General features: G+C 35.7%; 1 protein-coding gene, 1 non-coding gene and 1 pseudogene across 3 annotated transcripts; 1 reads left to right on the forward strand and 2 right to left on the reverse strand.

The window, feature by feature from the left end:
- Window positions 1–54: 54 nt before the first annotated feature.
- LOC149966296 (uncharacterized) lies at window positions 55–4,339 on the reverse strand. 2 transcript variants are annotated; one of them, XM_090171399.1, is made up of 8 exons: window positions 3,622–4,339; window positions 2,243–2,302; window positions 2,099–2,173; window positions 1,759–2,001; window positions 1,383–1,618; window positions 853–1,030; window positions 484–781; window positions 55–365 (listed from the first exon to the last, which is right to left on the reverse strand). In XM_090171399.1, the coding sequence occupies exons 1-8, from the start codon at window positions 3,790–3,792 to the stop codon at window positions 127–129; spliced, it is 1,500 nt and encodes a 499-aa protein (XP_090027525.1). In that variant the 5' UTR covers window positions 3,793–4,339; the 3' UTR covers window positions 55–126. The 2 variants fall into 2 exon arrangements, with proteins under 2 accessions (XP_090027525.1, XP_090027535.1); XM_090171409.1 differs by lacking the exon at window positions 3,622–4,339 and adding an exon at window positions 2,374–2,713.
- An 11,508-nt stretch (window positions 4,340–15,847) lies between these two features.
- LOC149966297 (small nucleolar RNA U3) lies at window positions 15,848–16,071 on the reverse strand. The gene has a single exon (XR_016473949.1). It is a non-coding gene; the product is annotated as a small nucleolar RNA U3 (small nucleolar RNA).
- A 468-nt stretch (window positions 16,072–16,539) lies between these two features.
- On the forward strand, window positions 16,540–18,224 carry LOC149966298 (nonsense-mediated mRNA decay factor SMG9 pseudogene; annotated as a pseudogene).
- Window positions 18,225–19,933: the final 1,709 nt, after the last annotated feature.

Genomic DNA, 19,933 nt, shown 5'->3' on the forward strand with positions numbered 1-19,933 from the left:
AAGTCAGCTGAGATACAAGAAAATACACTATATATATTAGACATTTAAAAATACTTTTTATTTTGGTCTTTGGCACTTAAAATTTTATACATAACATAATTATTCAAAAACTTGGAACATAATTATTTAAAGTTTTCGTTGAATATTATCGTATTTGAAATGAATGTGAGATTCTTTGGCTTCAGTTTGGAAGACATCATCATCCTCCAATAGTTGGACGTCAGTTTCCAGGATGGGGCTTCTGGGCAATGATAAACTGCTCATTTTACGACTGATACTCCTGACCATCTTTTGGTGACGTCCAAGGATAGCTTGAGCCTCTTTAGTGAACATGTTGTTTACAGGAAAGGTGACATTTTTCAAAGCTGTGAGAGTTGAAATATAAATTTTTACTTTTTTTTCTATTTTATTAATTTTGAAAGTTATAGCTCTACCCAGTTTGGCTGGCTGGCTGGCTACTTGTTTGTTTCAGTTATAACTTACTAGGAGTGGATACAACAATGGCATTGTTCATGTTGCTGATCCTGTTTTCTCTGGAGCGAATTTTGAACTCCAATCGCCTAAGGCGACATAAGAAGAAAAGCAAAAATAATGCCAAGATATCAAGTAGGCCCAGAGTGACGCTCAACCAGAACCAAAAATAATTATCGCCGTTGTCGTCGCACTTTTCTTCGTCATCTTTCTTTTTCACACCCCCGTCCTTCACCTTTGCATCCTTAGAGTTTATGAACAAAGTTTCACTGCGATGTACTGCATTGCCCTGCTCATCGAAGCAAGTGACCTACAAACAAATTATGTTAAAGTGTTAAATTACACGTTTAAACATAAATATGAATGGGTATAAAATCTTACATCTACTGAGTGAAGAGATTTTGGCCATAAAACCAAAGATGCCACATGGGTAAAGGTGTATATATGACCGGTAACCTCCATGGTCTGGTCAAGAACGCGCCACGATACTTCGTATTTCTTGCATTTCTCATGCATGTTAGGCGACCAAGCCACCAAGGCTTCAATGGCAGAATTATTACTAAATAAATAAAAGTAATAAAAATAATCAAAAACCACTACAGAATTAACTTTTTGTTATTATGGCCACAACCATTATTTTGGGGAAATGTTTTAAATTTTTAATCATATAAAAAAGGGTAGGTGACATCCTGTCATGTGAGCTCTATTACTACTCTATTATTATGCTAATTTGTAATTAATTCAATAAAATAAATGTTACTCCATTTTTTTAATTTTTGAAATCGAATAACGTTTATTTCACTAAATTAAATACAACATAAACAAAATTTTAGCCCTACATAAAGGACAACTTAATGAACATTAAATTGAAGCTTCTGTAAAAGGATAAATAAACAATTAAGTTGATTAACCTTGTATGGTCCATGGAAACAAGTTTGGGTGTCCAGGATAAGGGTACAAAGTGGGATGGCTGGCTGTTGTAGTTGTTCCCCCAGGAACTGTCTCGTTGAATGTCATTGTCGATGTAGGAGCGGTTTGTTTTGATGAAAACCTCTCCTAGCACGCCTGAAGCTGAAACAGCCACAATTTTGAACTGGGACGAGCAATTCCAGTAGGCTTTGGGTATTTGTACCTTCTGTTCCGATGTCTGTTTGGATTAAATAAAATAATACTAGTCAACATTTGGTTTATTATTAATCATAACTTAAACCAAGAATCGATTCTAGGTATAGATTCCTAATAAATTTAAAACTAATGTAGCCAAAATTAAATAAAAGATATTTATACCTGGGCGACTTCGACCCAATTGTGATCGGACTGTTTCTGCCTGCTGACGATATAAACGATAGAACTGTCGTCGCAATCTTCACAAAGTTCTGGTCGTTGCCAAACTCCTTCGATCAACGGGATGTCATTGTTGGTATCTATGTCAAATTTATTGACAAATGTGGTAGGTTCGATGTTCCTTAGCATTTTTCCCTTAGGACTACCATGTTTCTGGTAGGCGCAAGCGGTCCTGCAACCTGGAAACTAAACAAAAAATATCAATTAACAAAACTTTCTAGTTACATTTGACAATACTAGAAGTAGAGTATAGAGTACCAAGTAAAGTACTGATAAAACTTACACAGATGTTGGGAACCCCGCACATGGGACTCCAGACTCGGTATTCAACCAGCAACATTTCACAGACATTCCAGCACTGTTCCATTAAGAATAAATTATTTAATTATCATAATTATGGAGGTGAAAAAGCCAAGTAAATTTTTACCATATTGCAATTCGGCGTTTTGTAACACTCATCATCACTGATTACGTCTGGATTTTGAAACTGAAATTGATAATATTAATACGTTGTTTAGGGTGTTAATTTTCATTGGGGTATAATTATTTTCATTTTACTTGACGTAGATAACGGGCCCCAAACGATCCTGTTAAAATTGTCCCCTGGATAGGAAAGGGACCTTTAAACGAATTTCGCGGGTGGGCTCCAGCACGGCCAACTTTGATCACGCGCTGTTCGCGCTACGGCAGCCAACACATTCGTCGAAATTCCGCGAGCAAAATCTTTTGCTCATACTAGGTTAACACAGAAACGTCAACGAATGAAATGGCCGCTGTAGCGCGAGAGATCAAAGTTGACCGTGGCTCCAGAGACGGTGAGACTGACTTCACTGAGCAAAGTCATTTGCCGTCAGAAAGGAATACATTTACGAGCAAAATGATTAGCCTACAACTCTTGAAATCCTCACCTCGCCACAAAATATTTTTATGTGTATCTATACTATTATATATGATTATCTACACTATGCCGCATAATATATAGTATGAAAATCTCCTCGGAAAACCGTCATAAAATTATTATTCAGATAATCGTCATAAAATATATCTCTAATCAGATAATCGTCATAAAATATATCTCTAATCAGATAATCGTCATAAAATATATCTCTAATCAGATAATCGTCATAAAATATATCTCTAATCAGATAATCGTCATAAAATATATCTCTAATCAGATAATCGTCATAAAATATATCTCTAATCAGATAATCGTCATAAAATATATCTCTAATCAGATAATCGTCATAAAATATATCTCTAATCAGATAATCGTCATAAAATATATCTCTAATCAGAAAAATATATCTCTAATCAGATAATCGTCATAAAATATATCTATTCAGAAAATCGTCAAATGATATATCTATATTCAGAAAATCGTCAAATGATATATCTCTATTCAAAAAATCGTCAAATGATATATCTCTATTCAAAAAATCGTCAAATAATATATCTCTATTCAGATAATTATCTATTCAGAAAATCGTCAAATAATATATCTCTATTCAGATAATTATCTATTCAGAAAATCGTCAAATAATTATCGTTTTGGAAATTCGTCGAAAAACTCGAAAAAATTACATGTTAAATAGAATTTTTAACTTTTTTCAGTATCGAAATTACAATCTCTTATTTTAAGATAGTTAGCTAGCATTTGGAGATAAGTGCATTTTACAATTTAGAACTTGAACGATCTTAGACATATGCCATTAACGATATTTTAGGAATAATTAAACCATACCCGAAAGTGTATATAAAAAATAAAAAACCCTTTCTTAAAAAACAATCAAGCCAACTTTACGTTACCTCGTCCAAACACAGTGCCCGGCAGTTGGCTATTTTAAGCCGATCCTTCTCCCGATAGACGGTCTGTGTCCTAACGAATCCATCGGCTAATCGCCCGGCCGAAATGATCCCGGTAAAGTCCACCAAGATGATCCAACATAACGTAACTAACTTGCCGTTAACTAAAAACATCGCTTTTTCGACTGGCAAAATCTTGAAGTGTACGGTATAAAATCCAGACGTGAACTGCGTTACCCCGACCACGCGTTAGTTGGTTTTAAAGGGGTTGGAGATAGGCCAATTTCCGACGCTTGTTTCCGGTCAAAACGCGAAAGTCCAACCGTCGAGTTGTCTCCCAAAATATTGCCTTGTTTCCTGTGTAGAATCGGGGGCTTTTGTGAAACCATCCCTGATCTCGATTCCTTGGGGTATTCGCCGCTCGATTCCTCGTGTATAGAATGGGGGGGGGGGAGCGGGGAGGGGCTCGAATGACCCCTAGCAAGAGCTACGGAGAAAGGGGGACTTCGTTATTGTGCCCAAATTTTATGCCTACCAGCGTATTCGACCCCGCGAAATAACCGTCGCCTTTCTAAACAGTTTTTGACGTATTGCTCCTCAAATTCTGGTGTTCGAAAAGCGCATTTTTACGAGGGTCAGCGGGGGGGGGGGGAATATTTTCTCAGAATCACGGAAATTGATGCTTTTATCCTTCGTACGAAATAATAACAATATTTTAAGATTATAATTTGTAGGCCCTGAAACGCTTTACAAGTTTAATATCGTTTGTTATATACAGTTTATTAGCACTTGCATATAATAATTTAGAACAATATAATATTAATAATAAAATAATAACATTAATTTCATTAATTTACCCTTAGTATTCCGAAAAAATCACAACGTGAAAATATTAACATAAGAAAAAACATAATACTCTGATTTATTACAAAATGTTCAATTTTATAAATTTCCAAAATTATCAAGTTTATAATTAAGTAGATAGAACATACACCATAAGTTTATATTATCTTTCATAAGTATGACCCTTCCGATTTTTCACAAGCAAAACAAAACAATACTGAAAAAGACTAAAGTTAGCTCCGTCTCGTGTCTTACTTTTTCTTTCTTCAATGACGTCACTGTGGAATATTTCCCAAAGAAACATACTTATAGAATGAGGTTATAAACTTAAGCACACACTTTTCCCAAAACGTAAAGGTCCGCAGAATCGTTTGAAAAACTCGGGTTGAATTTCAGGTGGCTCCTCCCCTTTCGTCACGTGACTCGGACTCAAAACACGCAATTATGTATCCCCAGACCCCACTTTTGATATCAAAATCAAGAAATCCATATGTTGTTTACTTCATTTTTATTTCTTTCCTAAACACGACTATAACTTTAATAATAGTTATTCGTGATATTTAATAAGATATCACAATGGGGGTTCTTCGGTGTACCATCTGCCATTTGAAACATTATAGCCACAAAAACGCGCGCTTCCAAGGTAAAGAGGACCCCCTCGTACGCCAAAATGATAGATTTGCCCATTAGAGTGGCCCCCTACTGAACCGTAGTAAGATAACCAGAACAGTAAAAATAATTAAGAATTCCCTAGGGTTGTTACTAAGCCGAATGGACCAAAATCCTTGAAGCTACGAAGTTTTATCATAAGTCTATAGTATTTTTCTATAAGTATGTCTTTTTGGGAATTATTTTATTGAGATATTCATTGAAACGCGTGTGCAAGCGGACGCAAAACCAGTGTTAGAATATGAGGGGTTTATGTGAACAAAGCCCCCGTCCTTAAGCCTAATTTTGACTAAATTAAATAATAATAATAATAATAAAAATAAGCTAGGCCTAAGTCATCTAGCGACATTTAATGCCAATAATTCAGGTGGCCGTGTTACAATGCCTAGCAGGGTAGTGGCAAGGCAACAGCTCCCTACACTCACTATTACCATCACGCCCAAAGTATGGGAAAAACCAGCCCAATTTCCGCCCAAACCAAAATCGGGGATTTTACGAAACCGCACAAGGCAAAATGGCGCTGCAGTCCTTTAAACTCCTGCTAACTAGAGAGTTTTTACACTAATAAAGATAATTTCGGACTATCAAATAAAATCTTTTTAATTTTTATTTAAGATCATTATAGAGTTAAAAGATGATAATAATTCCTTGGGAGGAATATATTTTGACGAATAACTTATAAATTATAAGTTTATATGGAAAGGGGAAACCGAGGAACTCGAGGGAAAACCGACCCCCCTTCTCAGCTTTTACGTAGGCTGACCTATGCCACTGAAGATCCACTCACAAGGAGAGTACCCGAGGTGTTTATTGCCGATTTTGTTCAAAGTCGGCACGTAATGTACACCTATATGAGATATGAAATTTCCCAAATGGAGACGTTGCACTACCCATTCGATTTGCCATGGCAACCGAAAATGTTTTTGACCACTTACAACCAAAATAAGATTTTTTCCTTATTTTACCCAAAATTTGTTACAAATTTACCCTAAAAATGTTTCAATTTACCCAAACTTGATGAAATTTACCTAAATGTGGTCCAAATTACACATTTCGTGATTTTCAAAAATTTTCAAAAGCATGGGATTTTATGGTTTTAAGTGATCTAAAACATTTTCGGTTGCCATAGCAAATCGAATGGGTAGTGCAACGTCTCCTTTTGTGAAATTTCATATCTCATATAGGTCTACATTACGCCCGACTTTGAACAAAATCGGCAATAAACACCTTGGGTACTCTCCTTGTCAGTAAATGTTTTACATGTTATAAATTGGAAGCGTCATACTTATGGACGATTTTATAGACTTATGGAAATATAGCACGTTTTTCAATAACATCAAAAAAAGAGACTTACTCAGAATAACTAGGAAATGTTGACAGTTTTATATAAGTCAGCGGAAAGTATAGTCTACGATCGGATTCAACGCCGCTGTTACTGAGATATTCAAAAAGATTGGCCTAAAAAAATTTAGGGGGCAGATTTGGCGCTTTAGGGTACCGCATGGTCCCATTGTGTGTTTTTTTTGGAGGGGCTTTCGGGGTCACGTAATTTCACCCTTGGGCGGTCTTCGGATCACCCCGCTGTACCCTCTGACCATAGTGCCGATTTTTTCCCTTTCTAAGTTTCTTTTCGGATACAAAATCACAAAAGCCACCTCGAAATCGGTACCCGTAAAAGTGGAATAAAAGTACATCTTGGCGTAGATGAATTGATACGTTTGTGACGAGCGATTTCTTTAGGCAAAGCCAGGCAGCCAGCCAGTGATGGGCATTTTGCGAAACCCGATTCTCAGCCCAAAACCGCTCATTTTCACCTGACTTTGCTTATCTCAAGAGCGGTTCAACTTTCGACTTAACTCAAGCGTGTCTACTGTTAGTAAGAAATAAAGTAATCTACTGGTAGCTCATCTCTTATGCAGTGGCGTCGCCAGAATTTCCGTTTTGGGGGCGCTTAAGCGCCTGCTCAAGGGCTCCCATACAGGTCGACTTAGCAAACCGATGACTGTTTTTGAAATAATTTTTATCAAGAAAACTTCGGTAAAATTCAGATAACGTTCGAAAAGTTAAAGCTTCTGTGTCCTCTCCTCTTTCACTCCTAACCACCTAAATTAAAGGTATATAACGAAACGTTTTAAGAAAATAAACCATTTTATTTCCGAAATTGAAATAGAAACCCTTTTATGAGTTTCATCAAAACAATGAAATAAATTTCGGGAATTTTAGGAGGCGCTTCAGAAAATTTTCAGGTGGGTCATTCCATGTGAAATCGAGAGGTTGGGAGGCACTACCTCACCGATTTTTACATGAATTTTTTGTGTGAATGTAAGCTTGAAATTATGACAATTCCCAAAATTTAAGCCCTCTAGCTGTAAAAATGGGCGTTTTATGATTTATTGAAATTTACACACAGCGAAGGCTTCGCGGCCCCAAAAATTTAAATATTTGACCATAGCTCGCAGTGAAATTACCGAATATTAATAACAATGAGTCAATGTATCACAAATTGGATAATGAATCCGAATCTGGTAATGAAATTTAAAACGGATTGTTATTGTAGAAGATATTAAGGTATTAGGGGGGTTCATTTGACCCCCAAAAATCGGAAATAACGTCACCTTCGATTTTTTTAAATTTTTTATATGTTAGTTCTCCTGACTTAAGTAACTTATATTTAAAATATCAACAATGAGAAACGTTAATTTTAAGTATAACACTTAGTTTATTTTATTTTGAAAAAAAATATTTTTAATTGGTAATGTTGCATATAGAGGTCGCTTTTTCAATACAGTGCAATTTAAATGTTTTGTATTTATCACGAATGAATATATATGTATTTATTATTTATTTCAATTATAATTGAACATTAAAAACCATTCACTGTATCTTAATTTTGCTCTGAAATTTGTTTTGAATCATTATTGTAGAAGACATGTATTGGGGTCCTCTAGACCCCGCAAAAACGGGAATGACGTCACCTTCGATTATTTCGATTTTTTAATATGTTAGTTAGTTTGGCCAAAGTAGCTTATATTTAAAATATCAACAATGAGAAACGATTTATACTATGAAAAAGTTTAATTATGGTTTTTGGATTTAATTTTTTTATTTAAATTGCAATTTCATCATTAAACTCCATAATTGAGCATAATTTAAGAGTATGATTAGTTCATTTGCTTTCACTAGATGTAGTGAAGATAAATTATGGCTATGCTCAACTTCTCGAAGAACGGTTGAAAGGAGCTAGAACCGTCCAAGGCACAACGAGTCACCAGTCCTTTGTACTAAAGGATTTAAATCATATGTCGATTTCTAGACTTTCCGGAGATAACGATTATCTTACGGTTTCTGTTTGGTAACAGAGAAACTTCATTTTTAAAGTCTCAAACCTGGAAATACGCGGCTGGCGTATATGGGGAAAAATTATATTTTGGCGTTCTTCTTGATCTTAAAGAAGACTAGGACTAACCTCTCATTAATGTTCTGCACCCTCACTGATTTGTGCATTCACACAAATCACCAAGGAATGACGATCTGTGCTGATCCCATTGTTGATATTTTATATATAATCTACTTGGGCCAAGATAACTAACATATTAAAATTTAGGGTTCCATAGAAAAATAAAATTGGGAACCGCTAGTCTAGAGAACCCCCTAATGTCTTCTTCAGTAATGATCTAAAACGAATTTCGGGGCCAAATTAAGATACAGTGAATGGTTTATATGGTACAATTATAATTGAAATAAATAAGAGATTGATATTCAAATTAATTTATGATAAATACAAAGAAATTAAATTGCACTTTAATGAAAAAGCGACCTCTATAATAGATACATATATAAATTCATTCGTGATAAATACAAAACATTTAAATTGCACTGTATTGAAAAAGCGACTTCTATATGCAACATTACAAATTGAAAATATTTTTTTTCAAAATAAAATAAACTAAGTGTTATACTTAAAATAAACGTTTCTCATTGTTGATATTTTCAATATAAGTTACTTAAGTCAGGAGAACTAACATATAAAAAATTAAAAAAATCGAAGGTGACGTCATTTCCGATTTTTGGGGGTCAAATGAACCCCCCTAATACCTTAATATCTTCTACAATAATAATCCGTTTTAAATTTCATTGCCAGATTCGGATTCATTATCCAATTTGTGATAAAGTGACTCATTTTTATTAGTATTGGGTAATTTCACTGCGAGTTATGGTCAAATATTTGAATTTTTGGGGCCGCGAAGCCTTCGTTGTGTGTAAATTTCTATAAATCATAAAACGCCCATTTTTACAGCTAGAGGCCTTAAATTTTGGGAATTGTCATTATTTCAAGCCTACATTCACCCAGAAAATTCATGTAAAAATCGGTGAGGTAGTGCCTCCCAACCTCCCGATTTCACATGGAATGACCCAGGTGGCTCAAGCGCTACCTAAAACAGCCTAGCGACGCCACTGCTCTTTTGAGCTTATCTAGCTCAGTTTTCTATCATTCGCTTAGTGGGCAACAAAGTCTATTTGCTATCGCCAAAAGTGACATAATTACCAAAAGTGTGACAATCCCTGTACTTTCGTATGCTAAAGGTTTAATGAATGCTCGACTCGAGATCGACCACATAAACGACTATTTATTGTCGCCTTTCTGGATCTTTTTTAGTCTATGGTATTATATCGTAGTTAGATGGCGATAGCATCTCCACCAAACGACAAAAAACATAAAAAATACACTAACTTTGACCAGTGCTACTTAGTTCCTCCGTTCCTCACTAGGAGGCGTAATTTGTGGGTTTTAACTTCCTTCCCTCCCCAAGGCATACTTTCCCTTCTCCCCTCCCAACTTGTATTTCGTTCGTAACATTAATTCAGAAATAGGTCCGATTGACACACTTTTGGTAATTATGTCACTTTTGCTATCGCTACATATTTATATAGTCTTTGGTGAACAATAGGCCTTTCTATAAATAAGCTGGCTAAACTTGCTCATTCGTTAAGAAATACGAAGAAGTTCAGATCTGTTTATGCTTAAAAACAGAGGGCCTCGTCGAATTTACTTTTTTGTCCAGGGCTTTTCGAATTAATACGTCATATATACGTCACCCGTGACGCAGCAGAAACACTAAAACTATAAGTCCAATGTTACTTTATAGAAATGACTATTCTTCCGTATTTGGGTATATATAAAATTGAGTACTACCCAAAAATGTTCAGTCTGGAAGTCATTTTGGGTAGTGTTTACGTAAAATTGGTTTTGATAACTAAATATTTTGCCAAAGTGACATCTTATCCTAATTTTGAGTATTTCTAAAAAAATCCTTAAAATATGCACTGCAATTTTATATTGATTACAGAACTAAACAAAGCTATAATATTTCAAAATCAACGTAAATGCTAAGCAATTATCTCGCTCAATCTAGCTATTATTAAGTTAATAGCTCATCTCATAAGGTCCGCTCACCTCCAAACCGAGAGAGACAGTCCTTTCCTCTGCTCATTTAACCAATATAAAATTTGGATTATCGGTCATCTCGCTCACTAATACATGTAGCTAAATACAGGTAAAGCAGTGCTCATCTACGAAGTATCTCCTCAATTACGACCAGCTCTAAAATGAGCGAAGCGTGCCCATCACTGAGGCCCCCAAATTTTTTACACCCCCCATCTATAGGTCCCTATTAAATTCATCTTTTGTAAAACGTTTCACTATTTTCAACAATGGTGTTTGCAACATTTTACTTTTTTTGTTCGTAAAACGGGACGTATTTCTAGGCCTAGAAATTTGTGACAAATTTTGACACCCGAAAATTGCATTTTAATGTTGTTAATTTTTAAGTTAAAAATAGTTTTCGGAAGATGAATTTGGAGAAAAACTTAATTTTATTAAAAACTAATTAAAACAGAAGTAGATATCGCCCTAAACTATATTGAGATGCAAAGGCATAAAATGTGGACTCCCATAACGGGTCCAAACGGGACCGATAGAGAGACAAACTTTTGGATCCTTGGTATAATCCTACAAAACCCTCTTACGCTCAAGCACTTTTAAAAGAGGCACCAATGGAAATCAGGCGGGAAAAGCCGGTCAACTGGAAACTCTTATTATTATTTCATAAGGGGCCGTTCATAAATTACGTGACGCAGTATTAGTAATAGCATATGTAACATAATTACTCATAAGTATGCCACTGTACCTTTATCCCATTAAAAAATCTTCACTAATGGTTTGTTTGACCACGAACCAGTAAAAAGGTGGACTACGTTAGATTTTAACCTTTTTATTCATTCTAGTAATTTTGGGAGTCGCACTATTGGCTACTAACATATTTATTTAAGCCAATGGAAAACCTCTAAATTGAGAAGGAATTTTTTGCGTCGAAATTTTAGTCAGCCCAATGTAGCTATATTGAAATTCATAAACTCGCTCGGTTTGTGCGGATGAAGTTAAATAATGAGTAGTTGAAAAAAGAAAAGGTTGGGGAAAATGACCCATACGGTTCGGGTCAGAGATCACTTTCCGAAAAGGGAACAAGTCGTCGAAGTGGGATATTCCACCAGCATTTTTAAAATCCATACCAAGCCTAGAAGAGTTAGGCCTAGGCTCAAAAGAATCTGCAAAGACTCTAACCTTGTAGATGACCCAGAAAAGCTCAACCTGAAGTTGTACTATTTTTTCAATAAACCTGCTTCTTTCATTTGACAATGCAATTGTTTTTTAGAACGCGAGTCTCCGAAAACTTCATTAATTGCATTAACAGCACTTGACAGTATATTATAGTTCATTTTTGCTCCTAAGCCTTGGTTTTTCAAACCGGTTTGTTTACTAAAATAATGGCCGTCGGTTTATCAGAAGTAGAGCTAATTGAGCGACGGCATAATCAGCATTTGATATTCGATACGTCAAATGTTAAATCAAATATTACGTAGGGTAAGGATGATGCAATATCTGTGAGTAATTATGTTACATATGGTAATAGAGGAAAGTGTTGTATAAGCGTTACTAAATGTTACGAGTGAATGGTACTTAGAATTTACTAGCTAAATCTATTATTTTATCTTACAGTCGCTATTTAGTATTTGTTTTTCTCATTTATTCGTGACTGAAAGCTATCGCTACGCCCTCTTTTGCTTCTATAGAAAACTAGATAGGTAACCTATTAGCATAAGTCTACAATATTGTTCCATAAGTTTGTAACTTTGGGGAATATTTTACTGAGAGCTAGTAACGAAATGACGTCATCACCAGAAGAAAATATCCCCCTAGCGAGGCGCTGTCAAAGGCTACGTGTGACGCGTTAGCGAGCGGACGCAAAACGGCGACGAAGCCCGTAATGCAGTCTGTCTTGTGAATAGCTCTCGGTAAAACTTTTGCGTGTGAAGAATAGGAAGTGTCACCCTTATGTTACAATATTATACACTTATGGTATTAGCAAACGCAGTGCCGAATTAAGCGATTTTTTGACCGATCTCAAAATAATATGCGCCCCTAAAAAACTAAAGGAGACTTAAAGGGGAACGACCAAGCTTTAACCAGTTAGAAAGCCCTATAGCCTGTTAAAAAATAAAATTATGGCGAAAACTGCATCAAAAGATTTTAAGCGGTTAATTTTTAATAAAATAAAGAAATTTCGGGAAATCGAAAAGCCCGCGTTCACTGCGACACCTGGTGAGAAACCGGGGAGACACTCCCTGCTTGATTAAAATTGAAAAAAAAAAATTTAAAAGCGCGCGCTGTTGGAGACGCATAAGATTTTAGTTTTTTTTTTAAATTTTGCACGCGCGGCCTAAATTTAATAAATTGCGCGATTTCAAACGTTAGGCTAGTTCGCAAATCGCTCACTGTTATCGTGCTGGCGTTAGCGATACACCCTAAGATGGCGGTGAAAACTCAAACCCAAATACTTGGCGTTATTTTGCGTTTCAAATTTTGGGACTAAAAACAATTTTTTCAAGACAAAATAAGGTACGTTTAAGTATATTGAACGTCTTGTTGATCTTTTGATATGAAAATAAAGCGATTTTTATAAAGCTTGGCTGTTCCCCTTTAAGTGGCGTAGCTAGCATGGATGACACCCGGGGCTGATATCATGGTGTGCTACTTACTTGTCTCTAGTTTGTGTAAGTTTTTATTTTTTTCACGGTCAGGTGTCACCCCCATATCACGCCCAAACGGGTGGCACCCGGGTTGGGCCGCCTCCACTAGCTACGCCACTGTGTAACCCTTTAATACTTTGGTTTCCTAGTAAGGTTACTCTTAAAAATTGTTAGAATAATAATCGTAAAGCAAAAATATAGGCCGCGTTCAGTAACCGTAATCGGAGAGTAAACAGTTTATCAACCGTTGAGTTGCGATTGCTAACGTGACGTAATATTCTACAGAACGGCTCCAGGCAAATTGACTGAATTTTACGTTGAGTCATCTGCTATTTTTTTCTGCATCTTAAAAGCTGAAATAAGTTATTTTGACCGAGGCTTATGCTAATTTAAGTATTTTGAATAAATTTGGTAACTTAATATAAATTTGGTAACTTAATAGCTGAAAAATTAATGAAACAACACTTACCAATTCGTATTCTGTCATAATCGTCCGATGGCACTGCTATGCTATAAATATTTCCTTCATTATCGGACAAATCAATTTGTTTAAAACTACTAGGCAGATTAGACGTCGCCATGCTTGCAACGTCACGATTGCGTTTATCAACAAAATAAGCGGCTCTTCCAGCCGCTTATTTCGATTGCAAACGTGACGTCAATCCCGGAAGTGAAAAAAGTTGTACAGTAGCGAATGCGCATTCAACGGTTAAACCGTTTGCTGTTACTGAACGCGGCCATAGTGTTCAAACTTTTACTTTTAATTGAACACGGTATAAAAAAAGTAACATTATCACATAATGATATCGGAAATTATTCCTTCTATACCAACACAAATTAAACCCTAAAATATTAGACTGCTCCATCTAGCAACTTAAAGAGGCACACCGGCGTGGTAGCTGATACGACCAACTATCATATTCCGGAAACAAGCGCGGGAAACTGGTTAAAATCCAACCCCGGTGTGTCCCTTTAATAGATGGCTGCACTTGACTGTAATGGCGAGTTATATAATACTAAATAGTCTCTTGGGCATCCTTGTTCCTAGCTCCGCCGTGAGTACTAGCCTAGTAATTAAAGTCCTTATTTACTTTGTATATTGGCTGTGTTAAATAATATTCCTAATTAATCTCTTATTTTAATCTCTCTAATATTCCTAGAATAAAGTTTCGTTATTTATGAACACTACAATTCAAAATTAATTTTTCGCACTTTCTTTTCAGCCCAATTAAGCTCTTAAATAAAACATCTTCAAGAAAATCGCCAAGAAGTAATATTTCCGAGAGCCAGGACCCCGAGGGGCTGATCACTCCGCGTAATCGGTGTACAGATCCGTACCTTTGACTGTACTAATGGGATTACGCGTAATCTTTGAAGTCCCTGCCTTTGGCAGTGCTAATCTAAGCGTAATCCGGTGTACAGACTTTCTAAGAGTGGTTAGCCCCTCGCAGGACCCGCAAGGTATTGTCTATATAAATAGTGCTTGTGGATGATTTATTGAAGCGTCAATAGACGGTAAAATAAATGGGGTGGAATTTTAAACCGTCATTGCCACCAAAGATAATTTAAACTCGTACCCTAGATTCGAATACTGAGAGCTTTCCCATTGACGGTTTTGTTACGAAGCGTTTACCCTTTTCCGGCACGTGACCTCAGAAAAATCGGGCTCCATCGGTTGCGGTAAGGCGCAAACCATGCAGCGAATTGTTTCTGAGTTCCGGCGGGAAGTAGGTAAACACCATCGGCAACGCGCGAGAGTGATTTCGAATCTAGGGTGCGAATTTATATTATCTTTGTTGCCACTTAAAAACTGGACACTAGCCAGGGAGGGAACACCGGATTGGTTGGTATTGGAGCATGCGCAGAGACCAATTTTTAACTGTCGCCGAGTAACAAATATCTAAATCGTGATTCTTCGTAGAGCACGTGGCGCCATCTAAGTAAACTGACCGTTATATTTCGGGAATAAAAGCTAGACAAAATGGTTGTTTAACTGTAAATTTACCTATAACTTGAATTCTTTAAATTAAAATACAAATTATCAACTGAGATCAATCGTAATAGACGTGAAAAACGGTTGAAATGACTTCAGTGACAATGGTTGATTTTATAAAATAAAAAGTGGTCTTGCCCAACTTATTAAAATGTTGCTCTTACGTCACAAGACACAGCTTTATTAGTGTATTCTTCGCACGAGCGATTTGCACGCGCGCTAGAAAAAGCTATATTCCTCGCGAGTGTAGCGCGCGCTCGTAGGCTTGTCAAAGTAAGAGACTGTGACGTAAGAGCAACATTTTAACAAGAAGGCCACGTTACTTTATAAAAAGAACTATTAAAGTCGCGAAGCGGGGAGGCTGGCAGCCATGCTGTCACGAAACGTTTCCCCTTTTTCCGTACCCCCAAATTCAAAAACCCTTCAGAGGCTGGGAAGCCGTTGGAATTGATTGAGTGGGGTTTGAATTTTTGTAACGTAATTTAGGACTCTTTCCTTAGCAGCAAGAAGCGCATTTAAAGCAAGAAATTTTTAAGTAATTCGTGAACAAATGCGGAATGATGTGCTAAATTTTAAGAAAAAGTCAACGAGCAGAAATATTGAGGAAATGTATAGATTTTTAGATTGAATTAAAAAGCCACTCAGCTTCGATCCTCTCCCTCCGACAATCGATACTAGACCGAAAGTGGAACGATCATCAATGAGAAAGATACTCTCCGATAAATCGGGGAATAATCGATCTCCGCTTCCCGCTCAGGAAAGGATCGTGAAGCTCATCCTCGTGGTTGATGGGGCCTCGAATTTGGATGAACAAATTCGAGAAGATCAACTATAGGAATGATCCCTTGAAGTATGATCTTAATTATACATACTCTCAACCGAGTTCTTGTCCACTTCTCGTTTAATCAATCTTCAGTATACGAATATCTTACTACTTTAAATATTCCTTGTAAACTAGACTGATAACTACCATTAATTGTTTTTAGATTTAAACTAAATTTGTACAAGAGTTTGTTTAAAAATAATAGTTCATATGTTGGGTATTTATTAAGATTGGCCCTTTCAAAAGGGCCTTAATACTGACCCTTTGTAGCGTTTAGGATTATGTAAAACAAAGTGAATAAGGTTGAACAATAATTACTAGTTGGATAAAAACTTTCTAATTAAGTTATAAATTTATAACATTCTAAAATTTAATTATTTGCTAATTTTTTTATATAAGTAAATAGTCTGGTAGATGGCGATGAAAACGCAAACTTTTATAGCGACACTTCGCGGTGATCTTTTTAGATATTTTTGTTGGGTCAGATCAAAATAGCTTTGATAAAGTAAATAATACATAATAGAAGAGGGCTTTAGTAGAAAAAGTAATATACTTTAATGGTAATTTTGTGTTATTAACGTTGTTCTAAAAGCTTTAAAATGTCGGATTACGACCGTGGTAAACGTCGTAAGAAACGCAGTGGTTATGGCGGTGGTACTTCTAGAGACAGGGACAGAGATAATCATGATTCAGAATTCGGTTTATCGGGAACTATGGTAATATTAGCTAAACCTCATCATGACCAAACACAATCTCAACCATCTAGTTCAGCTTTAAGTGATCCGGGTAGTGACGTCAAAATGGCAAATGTTTTAAGCAAAAGTCACTCCAAACACGACACATCTATCGGATCATCCTCAGTAACCCCCACAACCTCACGATCTACCCATAACAGCGGTAACGCTGATAATTCAACTAGTAAATCGAGTGCCCCAGTTTATCAACTACAACAAAAGCAATCTTCCCAAACTGAAACAAATAACGTAACCCTTGAACAAAAATTGGCTCCCCCTCCTGACATGCTCGCTCCTGTCAAATTAATTGATGAAGCTTTGCAATGGTGCGATAATGCTATGGAGTTTTTACAAGACCAAAATGACTTTTACGTAGTTGGTGTTTTAGGATTACAAGGTAGTGGTAAATCCACAGTTTTGTCACTGTTATCGGGTAATATCACTCATAGTAGACAAATATTTAAAGCTCAAACTGAAGAGCTAACTGAATTGGGTGCGCATTGCACCAATGGTGTTGATATTTACATTAGCGACGGAAGAGTGATTCTGTTAGACACCCAACCTATACTCAGTGCATCTGTCATGGATCGTATCATTCAGTATGAAAAGAAATCCCTAAGCGGGCCAGAATACACTTCAACTGAGAATGCGTTGCAAATGCAATCACTGCAAATAGCTGCTTTCCTTATGGCAGTTTGCCACACTATCGTAGTAGTTCAAGATTGGTTCGTGGATCCCAATTTTCTTCGATTTATTCAGGCTGCAGAAATGTTAAAACCAGCCACTCCTAATAATCTACATGAAATGACCAGCTCAGTTGATGATATCCTAGAATACTATCCACATCTAGTCTTTGTACAGAACAAATGCAGCCAATTTGACTTTGCACCTGATGTAACCGAAGATATGGATAGAATGCTGAATGTAATATTTGCTAAAAGTCGTCTGAAGTATCAGGGTTTTGTCAGTTTGCAAGAATCTAAGAAAAAGACCGATTTAAACAAAGATAAAGTCAATCTATTTTTGCTACCCGATAAACAGTCTGATATTGAAACGTCCAATTCCGTATTTCCAGAATACAAAGGCCATCCTGGTTTTAAAGAGTTGGCAGATAGTTTTTCCCATCAAGTTTTCGCCATGCCTTTAAATATGTTGACGAGAACTTCGCTGTCTGAGAAAAATTGGTTCCATTACGCAGCTCGTATATGGGAAGCTGTGAAAAAATCAAATTTGTTTCTCGAATATAACAGGCTTTTGCCTTAATTTAATACATTAATTTGACTTCAAAATAAATATTTCCTATTCTTGTTAGAGATAAGCCAATTTCATAGATTTTGGAAAAAAAATGCTAGTTCCAAAAATAATAAAGTTTTTATTGGAAAAAAAGTGTACTGGTGGTTTTTAATTTATTAAATCACAAAATTGTTTTGTAAAAAATTATTTAAGTTTATGTCAGTGAAGAATTAAATACTATAATTGTTTTGTACATTTGGGAACCAAATCAAAAAACTAGTCTTAGGATAAAATCAAAGAAATAATATTAGGCCAAATACCAACGCACGTAGTGATTTTTAATTTACCAAATCACAAAATTGTTTCGTTAAAAAAAATTTAGTTTAAGACGGTGAAGCTGTGCTATTACGAATTAAATTTGTTATGCTTTAATTGTTTTGTACATTTGGGAACCTAATCAAAGAAACTAGTCGATAAAATACTTTTGCATGTCTCAAAGAAATAATATTAGGCAAAATGGCAACGCACGTCCGATTTTAATTTTTTTCATTTTTATTAGATACTGAACATTTCTGTGTCAAAATTATTTCGCGGAAATGAAAGTACACGGAGATATTAATTTTGAAAAAAACGTTTTTTACCGTTACTTTTCGCCAAAATTCGGCCCGCTTAATTGAGGTAGGTGAAGTAGGATACGCGATGGGAATAAAAGAAATAAATATGCAATAAAAGTAAAACATTTACCAATTTTATTTGCGGAAATGATAAAACTTGCGTTCGTTAAATGTTACAAACACGTTTTACAAATTTCGTTACTATGACTACGTGCCCCTCTGCAAATTTTGGTAAAGCACCTATCTCCGAACACACGACGAGTGTAAAAACGTTTCTTGGATGTTTACCAAAATATAATCATAAACTAACTCTCTTGCTAATCACGTTGGGTCGTCTATTTTGTCCCCACCCAATAATTATTTATGATACATAACTTTGTTAATATTACGACTGATATATCGGCTGTACCATGGACTAATTAACATTAATTAGTCCATGGCTGTACCCATATCGATGCATCCCTAACCACTATTAACTATGGCTATTTCTATGGGAATCATAAATGTTCCTTATACAAGCATTGACTTGGAAAATCTGAATGCCATTCTTTGATAGTCCTTCGATTTTTAACTTGAATTATTGGTTTTCTCCTAAAATAAAAAACTGGTTTTTATTATTATTATTATTTAATTATGTTTGCAATTTCATCTTCTTTTTAAAATTTTACCAATATTCCGCGTGGCTTTTACAATCACCGTGTCTGTCTGTGTGGGCTGCGAACGCGTACGCATTTTCGGCGCAAAGTGTAATCACTGCGTTGGCAGTTTCTTGGAATTTGGGAAAAGCTTTTTCCAAAAGAGCCCTCTTTTTGTCATTGGGTATAGTACATGTATTAGTTTTTTTTCTATTTGCCCAAAGGCTGAGTCGGCCCTCCTGTTATTTCTCCATGGACACACTCTTTCGAGGAGAGGTATATTTTGGCTTGCCAACTTGTATTTTATCAGAATATAGTTGGGCGTTCTTTTAGTAGCTATCTAGAATTCTAGATAATTAAAATATTTTTTCCATTTTGTTATACCTTTTACATTATTTTTTAAGGGTTTTTAATGTTTTTAACTTTTTATCGATATAAAATGTCTAATATCATTAAACAAACTACAAAACATTAATAGTGTTAAATTTTTAATCAGTTTAAACTAATCTAGAGGTTTAGTTTTACTTTTAGATTCGAAAAAATGAGGTGAAAATGCCGCTTTATTTAAATTTGCAAACAATATATTAGACTAATCATGGAATGAAAACTTTTTTATTTTTTCCGGAATAAAGGCCTCGGTAATTTTCCGGAATATTTTCCGACTTTCAACACTACATAATTAC

Source organism: Leiobunum rupestre, chromosome 1 (assembly GCF_980474605.1).
Source record: "Leiobunum rupestre chromosome 1, qqLeiRupe1.1.hap1, whole genome shotgun sequence".
Lineage (NCBI taxonomy): Eukaryota > Metazoa > Arthropoda > Arachnida > Opiliones > Sclerosomatidae > Leiobunum > Leiobunum rupestre.

Coding starts and splice junctions, on each gene's coding strand:
- LOC149966296 (XM_090171399.1), bottom strand. CDS start 3,792: ATGTTTTTAGTTAACGGCAAGTTAGTTACGTTATGTTGGATCATCTTG. Junction 2,303..3,621: donor GGGCACTGTGTTTGGACGAG/GTAACGTAAAGT, acceptor TATCAATTTCAG/TTTCAAAATCCAGACGTAAT. Junction 366..483: donor CATTGTTGTATCCACTCCTA/GTAAGTTATAAC, acceptor CAACTCTCACAG/CTTTGAAAAATGTCACCTTT.